Below are 23,445 nucleotides of genomic sequence, written 5' to 3'. Positions count from 1 at the left end.
GGTGCCTTATCATGCTGGAAGTAGCCATTATATCCAGATGGGTAAATTGTGACTATGAAAATGCACATAGTCTGCAATAAAAGTCAGACAGGCTGTGGCATTCAAACCATATTTGACTGGTACTGTAAGCCAAATGTGTGCCCAGAAAACCCACACCGTTCTGACCAGCCTGTTGACACTAGGTTAATAGGCTGGATCCATGGATTCAAGCTGTTTACACCAAATGCTGACCCTGCCATCTGCATGTCAAAGCTGAAATCAAGATTCATCAGTCAAGGCAGCATATTTCCAAGCTTCAGTTGTCCAGTTTCCTGTGACCCCTAGCCTTGCATTCCTGCTTTTGGCTGACAGGAGTGGAATCCAATGTGGTTTGCCATTTTAACCAGCTGCCTCATGGTTTCATGTCTTGTGCACTCTAAGATGTTTTCCTGCTCACCACAAATGTAGTGTGCTTGTGGTTGTTTTGCAACACTCTGTGTAAGTCTGAGCTGAAGGTTGCATAAATGAACAGGTGTACAGATGTTAATATAGTGACATGATAAAAACAGATAAGAGAGAGCCCATCTGTTGCTGTTACCTGTGTTATTGATTTTGGGTGGTGGGGAGTCTACAACACCATGAGCTAAATGTGTGCTACATTTAAATAACAAGGACAGGCAGTGTCATTGATGCGAACCACCACTATGTTATAGGATACCTGTTGTATTTTCTCCAGTATCACTACCTTGTGGAGAATTTACTTGTTGCTATGAGTGAGTGAGTGTCCAGTTCCATAAGGTACTTTGCATTAAAAAAAAGCATTTGTGCTATGCCCATCTAGTTCTTGCATTGTAATAATATCTGAAGGCAAAATCACTCAGCAGGAAATTCAATCATGTAAAATTTGAGTCGAAATAAATCCTTTGTATCAATATATTAAGAATGTTTCTGTGCAGCCTGAAAATTTGTATGCTAAATCCTTGACATGCCTCTTGGCTGTGTACTACTGCTACAACTACACAATATTTTTTGCAATAACATTCAGAGATATTTAGAGATTCAATTAGATATTTAATTAAGAAAGGCTTTTTTCCCCCCCCATCCACCACATTTTCACATACCTATTCTGTTCTATACCCAACCTACAATATTAATTTTTTTTTTTTTACATCACTATTCACAAATAGGTGTAGACCATTTAAAGTTCTGTTTTCAAACACAAGAACCTGGAGTCTCCATATGCAGAAAATGATCTGCGTCTCTAAGATAGTCAATTCCATATTTTGATCTCCCCTCCCCAGTCACATGTGGCAAACACAGCAGGCAGCACAGGGTGGAATGACACACCCAAACAAGCCTGTTGATGAGCATGGAGTATGCTCAGGCTCCGTGTTCTCTGAAAGTCGTAGAAGTGCACAGAGCCCATGGAACTGCCTGAAACCAGCATGGTTCCATCTGGAGACAGCTCGCACTGTACCGCATAACCTTCCACCTAGAACAGGGAAACACCTGATATCTAGTATTCTGCTTATCTGTTTGGAAATATGCTTGAAATCAGATACAGACATAAAACAAACAAAAACACTTCCACCTGAATAGGTGGCTGAGAAGAACAAATATTTGCTGTTGATTGGATGATAGCACTTTGGCACATACAGAGCATAAAACTCACTGACCTTGTGTCCTTCAAATCGTTTCCTCTTGTTCATCTTGTATGGCTTCTGGGTTGAGAAGAGTGCTATGTAGTTTCCATTGGTTTGTGCAACAAAGCAGTCTTCCTGTGGGTGCAGCGCCAGACTAGGACATGTGTATCTCTCCTGTACCAAAAGCAACAAGAGAGTGTTCTTTTCCCCCTCTAAATGTTATTCTGATGCATGTTCAGTTCACGTCTCAGAATTTGTAACATAACTTCATTATTAAGTCATTATTTCTTCTTTATTATTATTATTATTATTATTATCATCATCTTGAATCAATTGTTAAAATAATGGTATTTTTGATAACATTTACCTTAATAAAACTTTGCTTGTATAACAGAGAGTTGGGTGTTGTATTGTATCATGAGGCCTGTACTGTGACCGATATATCATGAAGTTGCTGGCAACACCCAGCCATAATACCTGGTCTCAGTCTTTGCTCACCCACTAAAATAGGGCCCTTAAGAGTTAAAACTTGATCACTTGGTATTTATCATTTCCTGTGTCTCAAATGCACTCATGTAGTCTGACAAAGAGAAAACCAGTTACATTACTAGTAAGCTCTTAACCGGAGAGTAGCCAGGGTAGTTGAAAGGGCCAGTAGGTGAACTTACATGGAATATCTGGTTGGAGATTTTGGCAGTAGTCACAAAATCCCAGGCAATAAGTGTGCGATCTGCAGAGTCTCGACTGACAGCATCACTGCTGGTCACTAATTCCTTCCCTTCACCCAGAAAAAGGATGTCCAACGTTTGCTGAATCCCAGCCCTGTACACCTTGATTACCTGAAAAAGAGTATGAGTAAGATCAATTTTAGGTCACAAAACATATAATAAGAAACCAGAATTGTCTGACTTCCAACATATTCTGTCTGAGACTTTACAGACCCATGTGAATATCAAATTACATTTAAGGGTTTTATTTTCAAGATTTTTAAAAATGTGATTGTTTATACAGTTTTAAATGCCGTGGATTGTAAGAGATTAAGTCAGATCAATCAACCACAGAAAGATTAGAGAGAGTATAGGTGATATATTACCCATGCAATGGAATGTCATATTGTAAGTTCTACATTTAGGTCACATATTCTGGTGTATACTCAAGCAAATATTCACTTACAGTGTGAAGCAGAGGGTCAGAATGATGCTATTTATGGGTATTTTGGGTATATGTGTTTTGAAATTATACACTGCATGTAGTGTATGAATCTAACATGCAGTAGTGTATTCACCAAAGACCACAACAAAAATCATGACATTTTTTAAAGATACAAAAATTGCTAGCATAATATTCAGCATTATTTGCTGAAAATGGAGTAAAAAAGAGGTTTATATATAAAGATTTGGAATATAAAATATTTTAATTTTACATTTTAAAATTCACTCTTTTGTAGTGTAATCCTCGGGTCAGTTATTCACACAAAAAATAGAGAATAAAATAGTAAAAACTATTTTTGTTTTACAGAATTCTGTTTTATATAAAAATGTTTTCATTTTAGTTAGAACTTGATTAAATATAGCAAAAATAACTTAGTAGTTTTGCAAGACGGTAATGTATTAACGTAGAAGATCAAGAGCAGTCTTTAGAAACAGAAAACTTTATATACAATACTGAAATGAAAACTAATCATTCACTAGTACTTTCTGCCAATTGGGATAGTGAAGGTCAGCCACAGAGAAGAAGTCTTGTAGCCAGCCATTCCACATGGTAGCCGAAGTCCCTCCCTCCTCTTGACAAAAGGTTTATGCCCCCTTTTCTACGAATGTCTGTCTATTGTTTTTGCCACCACAATTTATTCTGTATTCTTAAATGTAGATAAATCACTGGTTTAGTTTTTTGCCACACAGTATGCTGCAGGACAAAAACATGCTGGATCACACAAAACACCACTGTTTCAATCCAATTCAATTCAATAATCATATGTTGATAATGGGAAACGTTTTTCCAAACCGAAAAAGTAAATAGAAGACATACTATATTGAACACACCCCTATCAATGTCTATAGCGTGTTCATCTGTAGCCTTGGTCTTGGTCACAATAATAGACTAATAGAACAACTATTAAAACAGAGAGGGAAACAGCTTCAAAGGTAAGCATGCAATTGCACTGAAAATCCAAACAGATACGCAGAAGCTGCTGCACAATGCTTGTCCTGACATGAAGCACCACCAGCAGAATCAATTACAACAGTAATTGAACAACTCCATTATCACATATACACAGCAACTAAGAGCTTGCAAGGCTCTAGATGGAGGTCTAAAATCAGGCTACATATGCTGCAGTGACATACTTTGCCTGGTGGTAAACCCAGATTATCAGGTATACCACAGTGCCCCTATATGTGCACTTCCTTCAGAAAGTATTTATTGCCTTTAAAAATGTTCTATATCTATAATCCCGAGTTCCCCAATTTCCTTCCTAGTATTACCTCCAGTAAACAAGTATTTCAGCAATTATCAACACTACCATTGGAGATGCTGCCATCATGACAGTCTGTTCGGTACTCTAAATACAGCAAAATGAAAAATACACACTATTACTAAAACATGCCCACAGAAACCTGTGGTCGACACTAACCAAGTCAATTTATTCTATTATTACACCCCAATACTTTTTAAAGTATCAAGAGTTACTTCAAAGCTACTCAAATCTATCTAAAGGGACTACTCATACTATGGGACATTGATGTTAGACTGATTTAATAAGATCCAACTAACAAAGGTGTGTGCCCAGTGAGTGGCAGAGACTTTTCACATAAAATTGATATGTTAAGCAAAAAGAACTTATTACAAACATAATACAACAATATTGTAACCAAAGAAATTTGTAGTGCTTTTAACTTATAATAAAGCACATACTTTAACTCAAATGGAATTTTAAATGAAGCACTTCTACATTTATTAAGGTTTTTATGAAGGGTATCTCTTCATATTATGGAGTTTGCATACTTCATCCACTAGTGCATAAAATACAAAGATTACATTCCATGCACATTTAAGCGTAGTACACTCATTGACTTTCATTCTAAATTGTAATTGTTCTATGCAGAATTAACAAAATGTTTGTGCATATATTCCAGACCTAATATTATCTGCCACTGCACATTGTGCATAACCTGTAGCATTCATTTACACCATATCAGACAAATTCTAATTGCATGACACATACTGTAAAGGCTAAATTACTTTTCATTTATGTACTGGGGATTTGCTAAATAAAGTGAATTGCAAAAAAAAAACGAAAAAAAAAAAAAAAAAAAAAAAACTGCATCCCTGTATGATTATTGTGCTGCTGAGAATTTTCCCCATAAGGATGAATCATTAAAGGTTTATGAAGAGTCTGTGTTCTTTAGGCCGGTACACTTTTCAAAAACAGCATGAACAGCAGGGCATAAAGTTCAAGCTGACCTTACAGGTCCGGGAATCCCACGCCTTAACCTCAGCACTGAATCCGCCGCACAGAACAACACTTGGATCTGAGGGCTGAATGGCAAGGCAAGTCACCATAAATTGATTCTCCATCTTGGCAATGACCTGACCTGAGAAGAGAGAAAATTGATAAAAGTATTACAACATGCAAACTTTCTATACAGAACCTGGCACATGATATGAATGGTTAGGGAACAAGTCAGTAAGGGATAAAATGACTGATATGTATGAAGTATCTTCAGATTTCAGTCAGGTCTCAATCAGCATAATCAAGGTGAAACACTGTGTTGCTTTTAAGACAAAGAGGTCTAGAAGCACCGGGATGCTTGCCTTGACCTACAAACAAAACGCTTCAACTTTTGGAATGTTGTAATTACATCTTACATCTCAAGTGAAATACAGCATACAGCCAAAGGTATGTTGACACCTGACCATCACACCTGTATAAGATTTTTGGATATCTCATTACAAAACCATAGCCATCAATATGGAGTATTAGTATAGTTAGTACATTCTCCACTCTCATGGCAAAGTTTTCCATAAAATTTTGCAGTGTGACTTTTGGAATTGACATTTTTAGCATTTAGCTGACACTTTTATCCAAAGCGACTTACATTTATGACTGCATTACAATTAATCCCATGTTCAGTGGGATTGAGGCCAGGACTCTGTGCAAGATACTGAAGTTCCTCCACAGCAAATTTATCAAACTCTGCCTTTATAGACCTTATTTTGTACACAGGCACACAATCATGATGGAACAGGACATGCCATCCACAAACCGTTGCCAAAATGTTATGTAATTCTCTATAACATCTTTGTATACTGCAGAATTAACAAACATTACCCTTAGTAAGGGGCCTATACCAAACCCTAAAAACAGTCCCAGACCATTATCCCTTCACCAAATTTTACTGCTGACACTATGCATTCCAGTTGGTAGTGTTCTCCTGGCATCTGCCAAACCCAGATTTATCAGACTGCAAGATAATGGAGCATGAATAATCACTCCTTAGTATAAGTTTCTGGTGCTCCAAAGTCCAGTGGAAGTGTGCTTTGCACTACTCTAGCTGACACTTGGCACTGTGCATAGTGATCTGAGGCTTTCTTGCAGCTACTTGGCCATGGAAATCGATTTCATGAAGCTCCTGAACTCTGTATTAAGCAATGCAACAGATGGTAGGTGCTTTTTACAAGTTATACACTAACACCTGACAGCCCCACTCTGAGTTTGCATGATCTTATGCTTTGTGGCTGAGCTGTTGCTGCATGCATTTCTAAATAATAACACTTACAGTTGACTGTGGATGATCTAGCAGAGCAGAAATTTCATGAACCGACTTGTGGCAAAGGTGTCTATGGAGATGGCAGGGCTATGTGCTTGATTTTATTCCCCCTTTTAGCAATGGCTGTAGCTGAAACACCTGAAGAAAATAATTGCAAGGAGTTTCAGTGTAATTTTGGCCAATTAGTGAATCTTGTATTCTAAAATGCACATCTAAAAAGTACCAACATAACTAAGCCAGGTCAGAAATATCATCAATAATTCAACAAAAAATGTTCACATTCATTAAACACAGGCAAGTATTATTATTACCAGCAGTAACATTATTTAACTTATGCTTCCATAGCATCTAATCACATAATAGATCAATAATACTGCTTTCTCCTCTTTAGTCTGTAGGGATCATATGAACTAGCTCAAGATAAATTTTATCATCTTATTCAATTAAGTCAATTTAAATATTCATATATTAAATATTCAGTACAAGTGAATACCAAATTTACAGTCTATAAAAGCAAAGTTCCAAGCTTGCAGCAACTAGGTAACAAAATCAGAACATAACAGCTCGACACAGACTGCTGTCCTCTGAGGCCAACACCATCCAGATCAGTCTGTTCATCTGGTGCAATTCCAAATGCCACCTTCCGTGTCATAGGCCTGAGTGCATCACGACCCGTTGGAATAGATTTGTGAACAGCTTTTACCCCAGGACAGCACACTCCATTGCTAAGCATGTACACACCAACAACATGTGAGGGGCCCACACTCACTCACTGAGTATAGCTCACATAAAGCCTTTGTTTTTTGTACAGTTCATGGTGTGTGTGAATACAGTCCACACCTAGTCTGTGTGTATAATATGCTCTATGTGTGGCTTCTGACCTCAAACTCTTTACACAGTGTGTAGAGCTCCCCTGTGTTTAGTCAAACTGTCTACACAGTGTGTGGGGTTCCCTGTTATTATTCAAACCCTGTACACAATGTGTAAGATTCCCCTGAATATAGTCAAACTCTGTACACAGTGTGTAGGGTTTTATGTACAGTACATTTCATGATAAAAAAAATTGTGAGCTAAGCATACAACAGAATGTGTTGCTTTCTAGTGCTTGGCATCAGCCTTCTTGTAATGGTGCAGGAAAAGGTAGAATTCAGTCATTTCAATTGAAGGTTAATGTTTGCGTTTGGATGAGAAATCTCCTTGCATAATTAATAAGTGCCTCAAAATCTTAATTAAGAAACATAATTAATTACAAAGCAAAGAGATAAGCAGAAGAATGTTTTCCTATCTGTACACCCACATAAGCATTCTTGGATTCCTTTTTCATCTTTTATCAATCTTTATCTTGGTCTCTGTCACCTGATATTAAGCCAAAAGGGCTGTCCAGGAGCTACTCATGAATATCAAAGGAGCTTAAAAAGAACAAAGTCATCTATCATGGTTTATTGTATTTAAATAAATGTACCCTTAGAAAAATAAACAAACAAACAAAAAAGATCAGTACAAGCCTAAATCACAGGATTTGATTTTACTAACTCTGTCATAAGTCTGTCTAGCAAGTTCATTAGCATTTCTAATGTTAATGTGGTATGGCACCACTGTGCCCATCTACACGCACAAAATTTTCAGGTCACTCCCTGCAAAGCTGAGGTCATTTCTAGCATTATCAGTAATGTCCTTCAATCAAATCTCTCTCACTTACGTCTGGCTTTCTGGCTCTGAGCTTTATAGTAGTCTAACATGAAGTAGGGACTTATTTCAAATAAGTATCATCAATAAAAGTAAACAGAAGGAGCCTGACTTGTTCAAGGGTAAAACTATACTGAGAACTGCAGCAAAAGGTTTCAGTTACATGTAATGTTTACAGCACTGTATGTAGCACCCTGCTATTAGAGAGGCCAATTTTATATAGTGAGTAAAGCATCATGACTCATGGGGTAGGACATGTGAATGACACAAGTGTAATGCCATTAAATTCTCTCCAAGAAAAGTGTGTATGGCCAAGACAAGCGCCAAAAAAAAAAAAAGAAAAGAAAAAAAAAAAGAAAAAAAAAGGGCCAACCAGTCAGTCATCATTAATGTTATGAGTCTCTGCAACTGCTCCAAAATCCCCAAACAAGCATTCAGTAATGTTAAAGGAACAGTCCAGCATTTTCTTTTACCTAATCTCTACTCCAACAATTTCCACATTATATAAGCCAAGGGGCAGTTGTTAACTTCGGTTAATAAACGTGAATTATTCAGCCAAACATATTTCTAAATTAAACTGTAAACGTACATAAAATGTTTGTTAGAAATGGGACTACTTTTCCAGAAGGAAAAATGTGGGATAAATGTGTTACTGCTGGCTTACTGCCATCCATCTAAAAGTAAAACAGAGATCTGCCTGATTGCACATGGATGTTAATAAACCTTAGAGAAATGTTAAGTAACCAGAATGTTTTGTTGTTATTGTGTTGTTCCAGTGTTCAAAAGATAAAACTACACAGGAATACGTTTTCTAATTTTCGCTAATCTATCATACCCCAAGACATTTACAATTAGGGTGTAAGAACTATCAATGGAAGGCACATATTTAAAACTTTTAATAATGTACATGTTCATGTCAACATGTTTTCCATTCTTTTACAAGTTCAGGGAAAAATAACAAATTATTGTTCTAATTGACCATACACTACAGATTCGGTAGCAGTTAAGATGAGCAAGGTTGGAATATTCCTTTAAAACAACTTTCCATGACAAAAATGTCTCTCCATCCCTCGGTCCACTCTTTTAACTACTCATCATCATATATAGACAGCCACCAATTACAGACCTTGATTTATGGTTATTGAGTATGTGTTTAAAACAAACAAACAAACAAACAAACAAACAAATATATATATATATATATATATATATATATATATATATATATATATATATATGTATGTATGTATGTATGTGTGTATGTGTGTGTGTATGTGTGTGTGTATGCGTGTGTAACTGAATGATCTGATCTCACCCTTGCAGTTTCAACTTTTATTTATACATGTTCCCATGGCTGTGATTAGATATCATTTCTTAGATGTGGATGTTCAGGGAACCAGTCACTCAAACTAGAAGATGAAACTGAATGGAACTAAACTAATAATATGCTAGGCATAGGGTCACTTTAATGCACCGCCTTTACAGCCTCTACTAAAGAAGGGATCATCTTCAACAGTAAAAATTATAGTAATAACTGTCAGAAAACAAAAGAAATGTGCTTGCAGCTATTTTTATAACAACTTTAAATGCTACTACAGCAAACAGGCCATTGCGCATGAAAAAACAGAATTCTTTAGAATACTGTGATTACATGACATACGGGGTATCTGTCCTTTATATGAACGCACTGACCAGGATACATTTAGACACTAGAACTTGCCGCAATGTGAGCCAGACTACTAATATTGTCTGACTCACATTATGATTACACAGTCTGATTGCAGTGCATACTGTGCAATTACACCTTACAATAACATGATTTCTCCATCCAGATAAAATATCCATATGTAAATCTTAATTTAATGCAAAGTAAAAATGAGGTCACTCAGATTCCCAAAATGTAATAAAATGAAAGACTTAGAAAATTATTTTTGTTGAAGGTAGGGGATAAGTTTTCTTTTTTCCTCCATCTTATAACAAACAGAAGCACAAAATTATTTGAATTTTGATTGTATTTGTTCAAGAACCACTGCACATAAGATAACACACCAGCACATCAAAGTGCATTGTTTTCTTCTTTTCCAATCACAAAATACTCCAATCAGTTTTCTGGTGTAGGACTGAATCATTATAGACTTTGCAGTAAAAAAACAACAGAAATCAGGATTATTTTCCTCTTGTTTTAACACTGAACTTATTTTCACATTCCAAATGGAACTTTTACTAGTTGATTATGCTTATTCCTCAAAGGTAAGATTCATGTCACACAAAGGTACAGTAAGCTGCCATCAATTGCCACATTAAGCTGAAAGACATAATGCTTTACTGTTTCACTTTTGGTGATGAGTAGCATCATGAGAGTCTGAGAGTAGTGATACACATGAACTTCATCTCCCTGCCAGCTTGATGTCCACAGTGGAATGTGAATTGAAATGTTCCTACAAATAAACTCTATCCCACACTACAGTCTTCAAGACAAAGAAGCATAATTGTAAAGTATGCTAGCCAACAAGCAAAGAGTCCCCCTTTCTAGCTGCACATTAACAAATGTCATCATATAGCTAGTACACTTATCCAATGTAGCGTTCACTTTAATAAAATGTTGCTTTTGACATTCCTGGAGTACTTTACCTATATACTGTACCTATTAAAGCATGGTTACTGGGGACATTGGCTACCTATTAGCTTAGTTAGTAAATCACATTGGTTGCTAAACCTTAGGTAGGTGGAAAATATTTTTTCAAAATAACCGCTCATATTAAAGAAGATAGCACCTCTTCCCATACCTAACTCACAATCAACATTGTTCTTGCTCTGGCACACATCATATACGTGGCAGGCCTATCATGTCAATGGTAGATCAATGGTTAAGGTACTTGATTTCTAATCGTAAGATTGTGGGTTCAAGCCCCACCAAGTTGCCACTGTTGGGCCCCTGAGCAAGGCACTTAAACCTTAATTGCTCAAGTTGAACTCAGTCATAATTGTAAATTGCTTTGGATAAAAGCGTCAGCTAAATGCCAAAAAGGGAAAGATTTTCACTGTTCCAGAGCCACGGGCTGCTCTCCAGGGTGCTGAAATCTCCTCTGCTATCCCAGTTCAGCAGTCTTTCATGTGGCTCAGAGGAGGTGGGGCAGGGGCTGAACAGAGCTGGCAGCTGCTAAGCATCCACACCTGATGCCTGTCACATCCCTAGACCATGTGTTAGTTAACCAGCTGAGCCAGATAAGAAAAGTGAGTTGAAAAAGAAGCTGAGTGACTGATGGCTTTCTCTCTCCTTTTCCCATTTTTTTTTTTTTGCAAAACCCCTCCTGAGGTGATATCTCAGGCTTCAATAAGCTTTATTATTTAACTGGTCTGTGTCTTTGAAAAGCACTTTGGATTGTCTCTGTGTACGGAAAAATCTATACAAATAAAACTTGCCTGGCCTCACAGAGAGAGGCACAGGGACAGAAGACAACAGGGCTCTGGGAGACAAAAGACATCCCTTGTGTCAGCCAGACTTTTGTCAAGTCTGCAAGCCTTGCACTACTACTATACATTTTCAAACCTTCATTAAACTGATAAATACAGTCCCTTCAGGGCTTGAACTGTCTGTCGTGTATTCACTGGTCTGTGTTCTCACTGGAATGAGTCATTCACACATCCTTAATCATTATACTGAATACATGTGAAAATGCTTGTAATAACATAGTTTCTAAAAGACTGTTTCTGAAAGCTATCATTGTAAGCAAAAAAGAGGATAAAAATGTTAGTTAGCTTTGCCTGAGCTACAAATGTAGGTAGGTTTTCTCAAATCTAAAAAGGTATACTGTTGCAAGTGCACATAACACCACTCTTGAGAAATTAAGAAAAAAAAAACCAGAATGCCTAATAGACCTTATTCTTTTAGCCTACTGCTAGACATGTTTACATTTACAGAAAGCCAAAGCCATTGTCCCATAATGTCTTTTACCAACTGCTACATGTTCTGTTAGATCCAGGCTATAAGCAGCCATCATGTATGTGCAAGTTTGTGCAGTGACTGCTCGGTATAGTCAAAGAACTGCCAAAGAACATGAGAACAAGAATAAACATGGACAGTTTAGTCACACTCAACCAAAGCCCTGTGTTGAACAGATGGCTGGCACTTCTGAAAGTTGCTCTACGGTTAGAGGCAATGTAGGGTACCTATATTACTTGCATTGCTTAAATTAAAAGTGTAATTTCTCTGTTGTTGTCTTTCTTCTTTGTTGAAACAATACAGTTCTATTTTTATATCTTCTGTGGTAAAACTTCAGAGCGTAGCTTTAATATGCAAATTTCAACAGGAGTGGTCCTGGATGGAAAACACAGGACAGTGCAGGTAAGAGTTTGTTTTGCTCAGACACACTCCGCTTTTCACGTGCAACACAACATATAAAACATATAATTCCATCACCACAGACGACAAAATAGCGATTAGTGACTAAAAGCAGCAGGAGGAAGATGAAATGGGAGTGCCTGTCAGGGGGTTGGGGACTGTGCTGGCTTCATGCTAGGCAACATATTTGCCATTGATCATTTCCCCAACCTGACAGGATGTAATGGTCCACTGCAGCAATTATCCATGGCTTTTATTGGCAGCATTGACAGCTATGGCCCTCTGAGGAAGTGAATGCAGTGAGCATATTTGTCCTGAGGAGCTGGTGACTCAAAGACCCTGCAGAGAGCTGGGGATTAAAAACACGGCTTACTGCCACTATTTCATATTTTATAAGCATTTTATAATCTTGAAGACAATTTCATAACATAATTCAATAGCACATTATAGGTAACCACACATCTCCAATAGGTGGTGACGTCACTGGAAATGCTCAATGTGTCTCCCAGAGCCGAAACCTTAGAGCCATGTACAATACCATACAATAACATCATCTGAGGAGTGAAAAATGCACATCAGCTATTTATCACCAGACAGTACGATGTTTATCACACTCCTTATTTGGTTACACAGTCAAATGCATAGAAACAAGACAACTAAGCAAGCCTATTTTGCTGGACTGTTTAACAGTTAATATAAAGCTCTTTTAGACTGATAGCTGTGGTGGTGGATGAGTGCGGTAGCTAGTAAATTTAGTTGTTTAGAGCCAGACTTGCGAAGGAAGTGACTTTAAAGAGAATGTGAAGCAGGGGCAGATAAAACAGGTTAGTGGAAGACTCTTTATTCTTTAAAAAAAAAACTGGTAAAACATTGCGATTCTCATTAATGGTGAATTTCTCAGAACTACAGATTTGTTGTGACACTGTTCTTTAATTAAGTAATGAACTGAATGATCCAGGTTAAATAAAGAAATTATTTATGCAAACAACAGTGTTTTATTAATTAAATAAAAGTGTTGCTTTTAAGTGAACTTGCGTGACTACCCTAATATTTAACATTACTGTAAAAAGAACTTAATAAAAATATATGTGTAATATTTTGTAATATTTGTAATAAAATATTTACCTTACAGATGTATGGTTGCATTTCTTGATACTTTGTTAGGTTGAATGCTTTTCTGGTAAGGAAATTTTGTAGTCTAAAATATAACTTAAAATATAACTGACAACTGTATAACATTTCTACTGAATTAATTTCTACTAAAGTTCTCTTGACTGAATAATTACCAATTCCAGTGTCACTTCCAGTTGCTAGATAGTCATTCAGTAGTTTGCTGCCTGAAAATTGCAGCTTTTATTGGGTGTTTCAGCAGCTAAGGGAGTTTAAAATCATGTAGAATCAACATTGTTTCATGTCCTGAACCTGATGCTGATCAATTCATATCTACTGTACTGATAAGTACAGTACTGTGATTGGACATTCTTGAAGGAGACCTTTTGTTTTAGTCATGAAACATTCTAGATGCCATGCTCTTCCTTGTTACACTGTAAAGGCAAAAGTTAAGCCTCTATCGGAAAGCAGTAATGTTTGGATCAAATTGAATAAAAGTACTAAAATCAAAATTCCCTTAGACTTCAGCCACACTAAATTACCACCACTACTGATGAATATCTTCTCTTTTGTGAGTAATTTATGATGAACTCGCAAACAATAAATGATGTTGGTCTTTCATGTTAAGAGAGAAATACATTTCTGTAGTTTTCTTTTGTTTGGATTTGAGTTGGGTAGGACTGACTTCAACGTAAATGATGTCAGGTCTGCCGAAGTACCAGAGTGAGTGAAATATTTATGTCACTGACCCACTGCTTTCAAACAGCTTGTGTATTTCACAGGCTCATCCAGCTGGAAGTTGTACCCATGCTCGTCATGAGTCAATTTTTATGAGATAACAGTGTAATAATTGGTGGCTATATGACGCTGAGGATGGAGGGTGCACACAGGGCTGTACACTATGACATTTTGTTCACATTTGCATTTAAAAAATATTTTGTTCAGAGATAACTTGCATATTAAATTGTGCTCTATATTGTTTTACTGAGATTTGTTTTAAGGCCTTGGGAAACTGCTCTCCCCTCTCACACATAATGACAGCCTCTCACAAATAATGACTGCAAAATGACTAATTCAACCTCTTTATGACTGTGCAAACCTGACCTAAACCATCTAGCATTTTGAAAACACTTTTTTGTCATGTACATGTTTTATACTGGTATAGTTTCCTGCAGGAAAGAGCTTGACTCAGTGTCAGATGGCTCAAAGGTATGTTAAACCTCACTGATCCTGCTTGCTGTGTTACTCACCACCTCCACTAACACCGGGTTGTTTATGCTGCCAGGGAAACGCCACTGTCAATCATTAAGTGACATGACGCCAGAGGTGGGTAGTAATGCACTATATGCGTTGCATTTACTTAAGTAACTTATTGAACAAATTGTACTTTTAAAACAGGGTATTTTATACTCTTTCTTGAGAACATTTGCTAACTCTAAAATGCACTTTTACTCTGTTATATTTGTCAACATTCTTCTGTTACATTTTAAAACAGTTTTTACATTTTGTACATTTGCCTACAACCTGTCAAGTGTGGGAGGGTTAGTGAAATCCATAAAGATGATCACTGAGTACAACCTGGACGATAGACTGACATAATGAACAACAAACAGGCACATATTCCAGCGTGGAACTCAAATGATTATATTTCTAAAAAGTAGCTTGCAATGTAACTGAGTTCCTGTGAAGTAACTGACTACTTGTGTAGTCTTTATAAAATATACTTTCTTACTTTTTATTTATACTTGAATAATTATTAATTTAAAGGAACACTATTTGAGTACAGTTTTTGGCTACTCTACCCACCTCTGTATGACACACCCTCACAGTTCTGCATAGATGGCAGCTCTGAGATTTCTGAGCATTTAACTACTAAATTGTATTAATAAACATATATTTCATGAATATAACATTGGTAAATTTGACAGGAGCTTTAAGGATGTCCCAAACACGTTTTCTGTCTTAATTTTTTTTTTTAAATGTCAGTTTCTACCAGTGTCTAGAAAGAATTTACTTCCCTCAGAAATACATAAGAATTACTAATCAGTTAGAAATTACATTGTGATTTTATTTTTTTTCCCGTACACTTAATATCCATCATTGCGATCAACATTTTTGGTTATTACTATTAAAGGCTTACAGTTTGATTAAAGATTAAAGCGCTGAATATTTAACTTAATCTAAATTAATTTATTCGAGACCTGGTATCTATATTTCTTACACACATCATACAGTGTACTGGCCAGAATCTCAGAAACTCTTGCTGCACTTAGGAGCATTGCATTGAATATTTAACTTAATCTAAATGAATTTATTCGAGACCTGTTATCTATATTTATTTTATATCTATATTTCTTACACACATCATACAGTCTACTGGCCAGAATCTCAGTAACTCTTTCTGCAATTAGGAGCTCTGTTCTCTAAGACTCATATAACTGGTGCCTTACAAGCAGAAGTACACTCAAACAGAACATTGTATTGAATGTTCCATGTTTGTTTTCTAAGGGTACATGATGCAAATGGCCCAATAATTTGAATTACTGTTTCCTTTAATGCTTATTAGAAAATCCATCTAAACCCTTTCATTCTTATTTAAATTAACAATCACTGCCTGTGAGGTTTGTGTGAAATGTCAGTGATGGGGGATATGTAAGAATGGAGAGACTACACACCTGTCTCCACATCTGTGATTGCAGCCGTGTTGTCAAAGGAGCCAGAGAAAAGGCGTCGTCCACATGGCATCCAGCATGCATCCCGAACAGCCCCACAGTGGGTAGAATAAGTCTGGAGGCACTGCCCACTGGTTGCACCATCCCAAACCTTCCAACAGAGATTCAGTTAATCTCAATTCAGTTTCATGTTCAACATCTTACTATAGTGAGGCCTATCAGTCATTTTCCCTAACCATACCTCAACTGATAAGTGTGCTTGTCCTAATTCAAAAATTAATGAATAACATCACCAAAATCTGAACTGGTAAAAGGAAAACATCAGAACCCACACATCAGATTTACAAGTAGAAGCTGAAAAAGAAGAATTCAATTTTTAAACATTTACAGGGTTGCCCAATGCCATTTCAGCATCAAAATGTAATCCGAAAACAGACTGAAATTCTTACTGAACACAATCCATTCTGGCATTTAATGAATATTACACTAAATCAATATTTTTAATAATAAACAACAAATAAATAAATCTGCAAAACCCTTATAATTTACAGTGAGGCAAAAAAAATTTAGTCGAAGCCATTATAAACACAAGCAATGAAATCATGACGCAACTTTAGGATCAAAGACCAATCAAGATTTTTGAGTTAGTTACCTTAGACTTATAGGAATGACAACGCCACAGTATCTATCTAGCTCACTGACTACAGCAGCTCCATGGCTAACCTCCTTTGGGACAGGTTAGCTGTGTCCAAATAGTTACAGACAGCACTGAACTTTTCACAGGCAGAGAATCAAAAACCTTTTCAATAAAACCCCTATAAAATCATTTCTAATCATTCTTGTGTTTAATACTTACATTTTGAAAGCCTCAGTAGTACACATTATTTCTCCCCCATTGTTACTGATCTGTCTTCATGTTGCATTTGTCTTTTTATAGACATAAAAAATTCAGCTTTATAATTGTCTTGCACCACTTGATTATTTTACTATGCATAGTCTTAATCCAGCCACATAGATTTCAATTCTACTGTATTTCCTTTCTGACATTAAACAGCATCTATTTTTTCCTCCTTCCCAGTTTCTCAGATAGCATACCCAAAGTGCCAAGACTGTGCCTTCAATGCTGTATAAATTAAGTGTTACTGGAAACATCATCTCATTAACTGATAAGTGAGTAATGAACAAATACTTTTATCAAAATATTAGTATTTTTAACAGTATCAGTACTTAAAAATGAAAACTACAACCTATGCCTACATAAATTACTATGTAATACCATTGCGTAAAAGTAACTATTCATTCAAAGTAACTATTCATTCAATTTACTGAATAGCTTTAGGCAAATGAATATGATTTTAAATTCAGGATTAATTTTAGTGTAAATTATTATACTCATACTCCATAATTTCCATACCTTCCATAAATTGACTACTGACTCACTATTTCATGGGGCAAATACAAAAGGCTCAGATACCCTTAAAAGCTTCCATCACCAGTTTATTGACAAAATCACAAATATTCCTTCCAAAATGATTATAATTTAATAGATAGGGTTTTTATGGATGAGTGTTTACAGTGGGCAATTAAATATTCTGCCAATAATTCATAAATAGAAGTCTGTGTAAACTACATAGCTTATATGGTTAAATCACTACCTAGATTGACTGTGATAGGACTTGCAAGAAAATAAATGACAATTTGTCAGACCATATGGATAGATGTGATTGATTAAACAGTAAAAATATCCTCAACAATAACAAGGTCAGAGACTGAAATCTGATGTGTGAAATTTTAGGAACTACTTTTGGTTCATAATCTTTCTTTGGTTCTTTTCAAAATTGTCCATATATTTTCAAATAACTTCTAACTCCACATCTCTCATACTGGTTGCCAAGAAATTATGGCTCTTCCTAAACCATTTTTGGCAACCAACCTTGATAAGCCATTTGATCACATCCATTAAATTAAACTGATGTATACCTTGCAATTTGCAATGTAAATTGAATGTAATATACGGTAGATACATCCATTTAGAAAGGTAGCTGTCCACTGTTTTTATTTCTAAAAGTCTGTCACATCAGGAAGTCTACATAAAACACAAACGAACATAGAGAGACCTCAGTGGGCAAAGTGATTCTAGCCCGGTTAATACAGGCAGACTTATGGCAAACTGCAGTTGCGAAGCATCCATCTCAAGCCTATACCGTGGTTCTAACTCTATTACATTTATAACCCCATCTTAAGCCCTGACCAATTACTGCAGTCAGGTCAGAGATCTATTGCACCTCCTGCAGAGTGTGAATGAAAATTCTGCCTGGCACAGATAGACTACACTGACACAATGTCCACTGACTGCTGGCATACTGAGACTATTAGACAAATGGCTCCTGTCTGAGATTCATATAAACATTCTCATAGCACATTGCTTGCCTCCCACACTGAGCCTGGAGCTATTCCGGTGAGAGTTACTGTGGTATGGGTCTTGTTCTCCTGGGCTTTTGTCTAATCCAGCCTGCGGCCTATTCAGTAACAGCTCTGCTGGCCTGTTTCACAGTCACACCATAAAGCCTGGCATTCAAAACTGTGGAAAGAATGAGGTAGCATGTTTTAAACTAGACCAAAATCTTATGGGCATTTTCTTTTTCTTTTCATTGTTTTTTTCTCAACTTTGTGCATTCACATTTTCTTTGGCTATTCAAATTAATAAAAGTGATTTACACTGGTTATTCTTTAATGATTTTTGGAGGAAAATCTAAACAAAATCTTGTTTATTATAGTTTTATGGTCCAAAACATACAAATTAAGCATAATTCTTTGTATGAGGGCTAGTGTTATTATTAGTATTATTATTATTAATAGTATTATTATTATTGAACATATAGATATGAAATAAATAAAAAAACCAAAAGTAGAATATTGACATTTCAGTAGGGTCAATAAAACCAGCCATTGAGTCTTTTGTGGTTGTTAGCCATAAACAAAATTTTGTACAAACAATTTATAATATACATTAACCAGAAAGTGAGCAGCAATAAGTATGGAGGACTCGTTTTAGAACTAATTTCAGAAAAAACATGGACCAGACTAATCATTTAACTAATGCTTGAAGTACACTTTGCTGGAACATGGCTCAGCTCCTGAATTCTATATTCTGCTATTTGAGCAGCCCACAGTCCAACTGACTAAGGAACAGCCTATAGCAGCAGGTCAAAGGTCTGGCATATATGCTTCTGTCAGAAACAACTGGTGCAATGACTGGCATATTTGCTTTTGTCAGAAACAGCTGGTACAAAAGACGTTCTGATTGACCTTCTTACCATATACTGCAAACTAAATCATTCCACTCTCCATGAGAATTCTTATCCATCATTCTTGCTGAAAATATTCCCTCTCATGTAAACATGTGTGCTGCACAGCAGCAGCCAGCAAATCAAGTTATTCAGCTACAAAGCATCCACCCCAAAATGCGTTTGCTTCATGGTTAATTTTATCATAACTCTGCCTATCTGCAAATAGTAATGCATCTTAACCTAAGTAGCTCACGACTGTATATTCGACTGTAAATGTGAAACAAGTAATATGTATTGGTTGATTAAAACCATCAGACAGGATAGAATGGGATATCTTTCCTTAAGTTATTTCACAAATTGGACTGCAAAAAGATGTCTAAACAGGCAATAATTTAGCAATGAGTAGAATTCACAAATACCTTTAAACAATCTAATCCCCAAATGGACTGTCGAAAACCATTATTAGCATTTTAGCTATAAAAAGTAACCCAATAAATGACCTTAATGCGGCACTTAAATCAGTGAAAATATGCGAATGAAAACGTTTTAAAAATGTATATTTTTAATCTGAACTCTGTCTTACTTTCATATCTGTCCCTCAAAGTTCAGGTCAAATTCCTAGCAGCCATGTCATCACCTCCACAATGCAAATATCACCTGCACTACAATGAAAGCATGGCCATAACTGTTCTTCCTACATTTCACATAACCACTTCTGGTACAATCCTGCAAGCTCATTATTAAAAGCATCAGTTCTTGTCTCATAAACATAGCTTGGCTTCATGACTGCTTTCTCCTCTCCATTAAAAATCTGCACAAATCCAAGTATGCCCTTGAGATTGTGGCAAGCACTTCCAACTCCAAAGCCTGCTAGTTCCAAAGGCCTTATGCTAGATAACAATTACTTCTCAACCAGAACTAGCAGTCACTTGATCAGCTTGTTTCCCTCAGCTGAACACACAGCATACCAGCAAGATACACCAACCACACACCCTTCATCTGGTTCCATTTATCATGCAACAAGCAATTTATTAAACTCCATCACTGTAGGTAAATGAGGACCAATCGTCCTCTGCTAGCCCTTTGGGGGATGCATGCCCTCTGGGCACTGCCTAAGCCGGGTGGGTGGTCTAAAGCAAAAGCTTAGCTAATGATGTGTATTTCCTATGGGCCTGTTTTAGCAAGCAGAATGCAGCTTTGAAGCCCTCAGAGCATCAGACCCATCCCTTCCCCCGTGTTTCATTATTGAACGTTGCACAGCATAGAAACAGCATCAGAGTGCGGTAAAGCTCATATCCTCAAGAAGGACAGGGATGAGTGATAACCTAATGAAATGTAAGCAATATAACAGAAAGAGTTCAGAAAGAAAATAGAAGAGAAAGATAATTAGAATGATTTAGGTATTAGACATAATATAAATGTATGTATAATTATATAATACATAATGTATAATAGTAATTTTCTCCTATCAGAGTGCATTCTAGTATCCACTGCAAAGAACAACACTGCCCTTCAGCGGCAAATACAGCATAGCACAGCACCTTATACTGCAACATAAAATATATTTGTATGCTAACCAAAAGTCAAGATTAATTTAGGAAGCACATGAGAGTGGAGAACAGCTTTCCTGTTCTTAAAGGTTTCTTTCTTTGGCTTCTTAAAGGCAAGTCATGAGCAAATTACACCTTCTTTCATCAGCTTGGTAATGTGCTTGGGGTAATTGAAAGAAGATTGGTATTCCTATTATCAATTATAGAGGAACTTCTGTAACCATGGTGATAGTGATGTAGCTATTCTGGTTACTAATGGGGGAATTCATTACAACATGCATTGCATCTTGTTGGAGGAAGTGCTAAAAAAGCCCCCTATTGCTTATGGGTGCAAGACAGCCTCTCCACATTGCTTCTAAAATAAATAGTTGGAGAACCTTAGCACATTGCATAAAAGTCATTACTGGATTATTGATAAAATGAGCTGAAAGAAATATTGGATGAATTGCTGTGCACTTGAATAAAATGGTATCCCACCAGTGGTGTCCACAAAGATCACACCATCTGTTCAGCACTTCTCAGCTGGCTGCCTGATCAGGTATGAATTGTGAGATTAGATCTATACTCCTATGTCAACTGGGTAAACCTTTCATGAATATTTAGATTGTTAGCCCAATTACATGTAGCTCATAGGATAGCACGAGATCTTCTAAAAATAACAAGAGGCCACAGCATGATCTAGATGGAATATTTAGTCATCTGCAACTGCATTACTCAGGCTGACCTTTTCCCAGGAAATCTCTCTGAAAAGCCTCTATTTTCCTGGTGAACCTTGAAGGCAACATCTGCACTCCACAGAGGCTGAAGCAACTCTTAGGTTTGACACAAATAACTTGGCAGTGACAGGAGCTGATCTAAATCGGAGCAAGACAACACTGCACCTAGACTGCTTTTTTATGCAAGGGAAAATTTCATTCAGGGCAAAGCCAGGTCATACTTAAATAATGCACAATACTTAAATAACACAAATTTTCTCACATTTTAAATAGTATACCTGTAAAAACCTAGGTATGTAATAATAAATCGCTCAAACTGGTCATCCCAAGATCAAACGTACCTTAAAGGTCTTGTCCATGGAAGCAGAGAGCAGGAGATGGCTGAGATGAGGCACAGGACACCACTGCACTGTGTTGACTGGGCCCTGGTGGGCCTGAATGTGATGCTGGACAGATCTAGGCAGCTCTGTTCTGCCCCCTTTTCTGCCTAGAAATGGACGTACTCTCTCTGATACCTCTGAGAGAAGACGTGAACGTGTGGCCTGTAATTCTGACAAACCTTCTTTATTGACCTCTGATGACACTGCCAGTGTGGATAGCCTTTGTCTCTTGGACATGTATGGTTTCAATCCAGCTGGGCTGGATCTCTTTGCGTTCATTGCAGCAGAACTGACTACTGGCTGCAAGGAAGGGCATACTGCTTCTTGAATGCATTGAGGTGTAGGCTTATTTGGACGCCAAGCTGTAGAAGCAAATTGTATGTAAAGATTTGAGGCTGTTGTATGCGGCTCTTTTTTGTCCCTATAATTTGGGAATTCGGAATTAGGCCCCGTCAGATTTGATACAAGCCTCTGTTTTGCAGTTTCACACTCAAGCAGGCTCTCACTAAAGGGCTCCTCTTTCACTAAAGTGTCCTCACTGTCAGAATCATCATAAGACACTAACGCGTTCATGGCAAAACACGATTTTTTAATGGTAGAAAAAAAAGAGAAATAAATTATAGCCTCCAGGTTAGGAAGGTTTTGATTTTGTACCGGCCATAAAATGTTGCCATCTGTTGGAAAGACTGCGAAATGCTACTTTAAACGACGTGAAAATCCTAGATTATGACAAAACTAAAAAGACTTTTCAGACATAAGCAGGAAAGCAGGTTTCTCCACTTGCGCCATTACGACAGTATGTAGCTAGCTATTGGGCTAACTAGTTTAACATTATAGCCAGCTAGCTAGCTAAATTATCTTACCAGCACCAATACACCAAATACCTTAGCTAGCAAGAGCTGTTTCGCCATACATTGGTCTACAAAGACCTGATGTCGAGTTGAAAACTAAAATAAATCATCGCGCATCTTTTATAAGACTGCTTTCTGTTCAGGCAAGAGAAAAATGATATCAGTACATTCTTGTTTAAATATGCTTTGCAGAATAGTAGTTAAGCTACTAGCCTTACTGAAGTCTTGAGGAAATACGCATGAAGCTCGTGAAAACCTTCGGTCAAAATAAGAGTCATATGAGGGTTATGTTTACATTTCCATTTTCCTCACAGATAGAAAAATAAATAAATAAATAAACACACACCAGTTTCAAATTAAAATGTAAAACATATTTTCTAAATTAGAATATCTAGGGCTAACGTTATATTTAGATGACTAGTAAGGGTGATGGGGAACTATCTTTTGCTGCTAATTG

At 36.8% G+C, this 23,445-nt stretch overlaps 1 protein-coding gene across 1 annotated transcript; it reads right to left on the bottom strand.

Annotated features, from left to right (window-relative positions):
- Positions 1 to 835: 835 nt before the first annotated feature.
- On the bottom strand, positions 836 to 23,423 carry wdr25 (WD repeat domain 25). The gene is made up of 6 exons (XM_026995634.2): positions 22,099 to 23,423; positions 16,205 to 16,352; positions 5,085 to 5,215; positions 2,291 to 2,461; positions 1,656 to 1,796; positions 836 to 1,471 (listed from the first exon to the last, which is right to left on the bottom strand). Exons 1-6 carry the CDS (start codon positions 22,708 to 22,710, stop codon positions 1,250 to 1,252), a joined length of 1,425 nt encoding a protein of 474 aa, XP_026851435.2. The 5' UTR covers positions 22,711 to 23,423; the 3' UTR covers positions 836 to 1,249.
- Between the last annotated feature and the right edge of the window lie 22 nt (positions 23,424 to 23,445).

Source organism: Electrophorus electricus, chromosome 13, assembly GCF_013358815.1.
Source record: "Electrophorus electricus isolate fEleEle1 chromosome 13, fEleEle1.pri, whole genome shotgun sequence".
NCBI lineage: Eukaryota > Metazoa > Chordata > Actinopteri > Gymnotiformes > Gymnotidae > Electrophorus > Electrophorus electricus.
The sequence above is the reverse complement of the archived record's forward strand: the minus strand, read 5'-3'. Positions and strand labels throughout refer to the sequence as shown.